Here is a 5,000-nt window from a genome sequence, read left to right as displayed (position 1 = left end):
ACTTACTAGCTTCTTCTGAAGCTTCTTCTGAAGCTTCTTCTGAAGCTTTTTCTGAAGCTTCTTCTGAAGCTTCTTCTGAAGCTTTTTCTGAAGCTTCTTCTGAAGCTTTTTCTGAAGCTTCTTCCGAAGCTTTATCTGAAGCTTCTTCTGAAGCTTCTTCTGAAGCTTCTTCTGAAGCTTTATCTGAAGCTTCTTCTGAAGCTTTATCTGAAGCCTTTTCTGAAGCTTCTTCCGAAGCTTTATCTGAACCCTTTTCTGAAGCTTCTTCTGAAGCTTCTTCTGAAGCTTCTTCTGAAGCTTCTTCTGAAGCTTCTTCTGAAGCTTCTTCTGAAGCTTCTTCTGAAGCTTCTTCCGAAGCTTTCAACAGCATCTCACAGCCATATCAGTAGCTGGAGTTGGTTCAGTTGTCACCAGGTGACCTAAGAACGGGTCACATGATAGCAGGTGGTAGCATATGGAGTAAAGCTCATTTGCTGGTGAAGACCATGAGGTACGTTTAAAACCCCTGGAAGAAGCTAGAACAACTGCCATTATTGAATAGTCTGGAATATTCATGTTATTTTATATGTTAAAATATAAATCAATTCAAATTCAGAATCACATGGTGAACTTTAAACTCATGTTTATCCAACCGAGCCATTTTTGTTTTTTTTATTTAAAATGTTCTTCAGTATTTCTGAGCTCGGTGCTGTGACAGATTCTGGACAGATTTACATGTTTATACAGTAGACATGAGAGCTGTGGACCAATTACACAATTTCCCACGGAGATGATACAATTACTATATTTAAATAAAATGTAGTCAAGGGTGAAAGGTTCAAGTTTGAAGCAAATTACCTTTTGACATGTTGTGGAAAGTAGAAAGTCCCACAAAACAGGAAAAGTCCAAGTATAAAAACAGTACTGAGTAAATGGTTATGAGTCACTACACACCTCTGTGTGTGTGTGTGTGTGTGTGTGTGTGTGTGTGTGTGTGTGTGTCTCCAGGTGTTTTTTGACATCACAGTGGCAGGTCACGAGGTGGGGCGGATCGTCATCGGGCTGTTTGGAGAGGTCGTCCCGCTCACTGTCAATAACTTTGTCGCCCTGGCAACCGGAGAGGTAAGATGACGGTGTATATGAACACGGGCGCACACAAACACAGAGACACGCACACTGTAACTCACACACATATAGTATGAAGTGATATAAGTATCTAATCCTCACACAATATGCGAATGACCAGATTTGGTCTGTTTACAAGGAGACGGTATGAAGACACACAAATACAACACAACACAAAACACACACCTCTCTGATCGTACAGTGGTCCGAGTGTTTGTTGTTTTCCGCTACGCTGACAGTCAAGCGTTACGTGGTGTTGCGTGTGTGTGTGTGTGTGTGTGTGTCTGCAGAAAGGTTACGGCTACAAAGGGACCAAGTTCCACAGAGTAATCAAAGACTTCATGATCCAGGGGGGAGACTTCACCGTCGGAGACGGAAGTGGAGGTAGGAACGACGCCTAAAGGGACAATCCGTCCAAAATGCATCGTTTGACATCAGGCTCTGTGTAGGCTTGAGAGGTGCTGTCCCTGGGATCCAACAGCAGCCGTCGGAGCCATGTCAGTTACAGTGAAGTCCGAAAATGACACATTTTCACGGGGGAAAACCATCCTTCCAAACTTGTCAAACTTCTCCTGCAGAATAATACACATCTCTGTTGTCCATTCACGTGCTAAGTGCGATCCAGACATTCACATTTTCACCAAGACGCGAGAAAATAAACAAATCCTGTCTCAGTTAAAACACACAATCCTCTCGAGCACATTACTCGGTCTTAAAGCGCCGATTTGTCCCGTAGAAGTCAGTGAAGGAGTTTGGACGAATGTTCATTTTCTTTACTTTACACACACACACACACACACCCACACCAAGGACACAGAGGTTTGGTCCATTTGGTGGAACATTAAAAGGTTCTTCCTGACTTTGTAAGACATATTTCATATGTTTTAGATTTTCCTGCAAATCTGTCAGCACCGGAAAGTAGCCAGATTATTTTTCCTCCCAGGTCACAGCATCTACGGAACAACCTTTGCAGATGAAAACTTCAGGCTGAAGCATTCAGGAGCAAGCTGGGTGCGTGCACACACACAAACGTTTCGATCGCTATATCGCTGACATACAATCCCTCACTCTTTAATAAGGAATAATGAGCCAAAATGTTTTGATCCACTAAGATGTTTCCACTTTTACACTAATTCAGTTTTGATGAAAGGGTCAGCTAGAAAGTAAACATAACTCGACAAAACTGTAACATGATGTATGAACTTGTATGTGTTCGCTTGCGTTTGTACCAGGTGAGTATGGCAAATGCCGGTCCGGACACCAACGGGTCACAGTTCTTCATCCTGGCTGCCAGGGCACCGTGGCTGGACGGGAAACACGTGGTTTTTGGCAAAGTCCTGGACGGCATGGTGGGTCAGGCCTCGGACGCCTTCCGTAAAGCTGCCGCATGCGGCTGTTTGAAAAACAGATCAACACGTCCTTGTCAAAATGTGCTGTGACGTGATTTTACTCTCACTAACAAGTGGATGAATGCTGCCATCCTGAGTGGAGTCCGGTGCCAGAAATGGCCGAGGACAGATGAGCAAAGTTACTAAACTCGCCCTGAATTAAACAAACAAAACTTAGAGTTGAAACGAACGCAGTACAAACTCTTGAAGGGAACAGGCAACATGCACATGAGGCCTTCTTGGCCCTCGTTCAGAAAGTTCTGCCACAGGTGAGCTGGCTTCCTGTATAGATTCAGGGGCTCCGCCCACTCAGGAAGTAGTCCGGACCAGGTAGATGGAGGTAGGAACAGGAGGAGATTTTGTTTTGTTGTTTTGTGATAAACGTGAGCGATAAAGATGCAGCCGGAAGCTCCGCGAAAACTTCCACAAAGTGGACCCTGTGCTAAGAAATTTTTCACCTTATATCGCGTGAGATTTTCTTAGTAGTTTCAGTCATGTTCATACTGTCAGAGCCTTTTGAGAGCCATAGTTGTTGACTGCTCGTAAAATTATCGTTGTCATGACTTGGAATTTGCGAAGAAACAGGTTTTCCAATCCTGCTTATTGATTCCTTAAAATGACGCCCGCTAAATTTTGGACCTGCTCAGCTTCCATATACAACTAAACCAAATGATTGGCTGCAGAGGAAGCTGTTCTAACAGGATGAAATATTTTCGGCAGCCTGGTGTAAAAACCTTTTTTTTTTTTTTTTTCATGCCCAGTTAATATGACAAGAATCAAAACCAGGATTTGATAACAACTAGAACCGATAAGCATTATCAGAACTGCTGAGATCTAAATAATACCCATCTCTGACTGCCTGTTAAAAATTATCTCAGGATTAAACGAGATTTAAAACGAAAATTCTATCTAAAACTGTGCTGCCCCAAAATATCAATAGTTAATCTTCAGAAATTTGTACAAGCAAGATAACGCACTCAAGCTGAGCAGGCATAGAGAAATAATACACGGTGACGCTTACATGAAAACCTCCTCCTACATGAAAACCAGCTGAAATGCATCTTTGACATTTGTGTTGAGTGGCTCTAACCCTGCTTCTGTCTGTCTCCTCTGCCAGTCCGTGGTTCACACCATCGAGCTTCAGGACACCAACGACAGGAACCTGCCGTACACCGAGTGTGTGATCGTCAACAGCGGCAGGATCCCCGTCAAGGAGCCCTTCGTAGTGGAGGTGGAGGGCTGGTAAATGCCACGGTTGCAACTTTGTCTGCAGGACAAATACAGTGTGTGATTACTATACATTGGTGATCATCAGAAATCATTTGAATTTTGCCAAATTCACATTTTCATATTATTACTTGTGCATATGAACATGCTAATACTATCATGCTAGCAAGTAGAACTGGGTATAGTTTGAGAGTTTTTGATACCAGGGCTGTTATAATACCTTATTTTCAGTATTGATACCAAAACAACATATTTTTTCATACTTGAAGGATTTTTAAAAATGTTTTTGTCTTTTCCATTCAACGAAATACAAACCTCTCAAATTGGTCGGTGTTTAATTTTGTCTTAACACAAAGCAGCCGTGCAGGAACTTTGCTCTAAATAAAATACGGACAAAAATGATCAGAAATTATGATTTGAATCAGGAAACATTTGATCAAAGTGTGAACAAGACTCCGAATCTGACTCAAATCCAGCTTTCAGCATTTGAGAGTTTTCGATACTCAGTGCTATGGACACATTTCAGCTGGTACCAAAAACGTACTGAGGTCCAATACCTGTCCCTATTAGCCAGCTAACATGCACATGAAGCACTGCGCACCGGACGTCAACATCTTTACATGCTAACTGTGACATGTCCCGAAGCCTAATGATGCTAAACATCAGCGTCCACTAACATCCAGCAGTTGTGACAAGCTAACCATAGGCTGCTAAGGTTAGCATGCTAAGAAGCACTACTTTCCCTCAGTCTGCAACGGCGATTTAAAGATGAACATGACGTCCGATCGATCGGACGAGCCTCATAGAGAAACTGTTAAAATGATCATAGACGGTGAAGGAGCAATGTTTCCCATGTGCTCCTTTGTAGAGACGTCTGTATACTCAGTTGAGAACCTTTTATCTCCAAATTGGTTGCATTTCAGGCTCGTAGCAAAATAAGCCTCAATTTTAAGTTGAAAACATTTCATTACTGAGAACGAATATACAGCATTTTTAGGTTTGTCAGATTTTGGCGGGTGGCTTCCACTTTAACCTATAGGTCTTTAAAGGTGTTTCATCAGCCTTAAATGTCTTTTTACCTAGAGCGTGATTTTCAAAAGAAACAACAACATATCACTGAATGCAATCACGAACATCAAAGATATTTTTTTGTTCTGCTCAATGAAACATTTATTTAATTCAAGGTCGGTTTGTTGTTGCAACAGTTTTGTTCGCAACTGTTTTTCCATTTTCGTGCTTTTTATTTGTAACATACGTAGAAGGTCCCACAGAAAAGCATGT

At 42.1% G+C, this 5,000-nt stretch overlaps 1 protein-coding gene across 1 annotated transcript; it reads left to right on the top strand.

The window, feature by feature from the left end:
• Positions 1–465: 465 nt before the first annotated feature.
• On the top strand, positions 466–4,994 carry LOC120787763 (peptidyl-prolyl cis-trans isomerase C; the record flags this gene model as incomplete). The annotated part of the gene is made up of 6 exons (XM_040123350.1): positions 466–490; positions 988–1,101; positions 1,395–1,488; positions 2,048–2,115; positions 2,337–2,453; positions 3,610–4,994. Coding segments are annotated over 6 exons (547 nt in total), but the record flags the coding sequence as incomplete, so codon positions are not given.
• Positions 4,995–5,000: the final 6 nt, after the last annotated feature.

This window comes from Xiphias gladius, unplaced genomic scaffold, assembly GCF_016859285.1.
Source record: "Xiphias gladius isolate SHS-SW01 ecotype Sanya breed wild unplaced genomic scaffold, ASM1685928v1 HiC_scaffold_596, whole genome shotgun sequence".
In the NCBI taxonomy this organism is placed as follows: Eukaryota; Metazoa; Chordata; class Actinopteri; order Istiophoriformes; family Xiphiidae; genus Xiphias; species Xiphias gladius.
The sequence above is the reverse complement of the archived record's forward strand: the minus strand, read 5'-3'. Positions and strand labels throughout refer to the sequence as shown.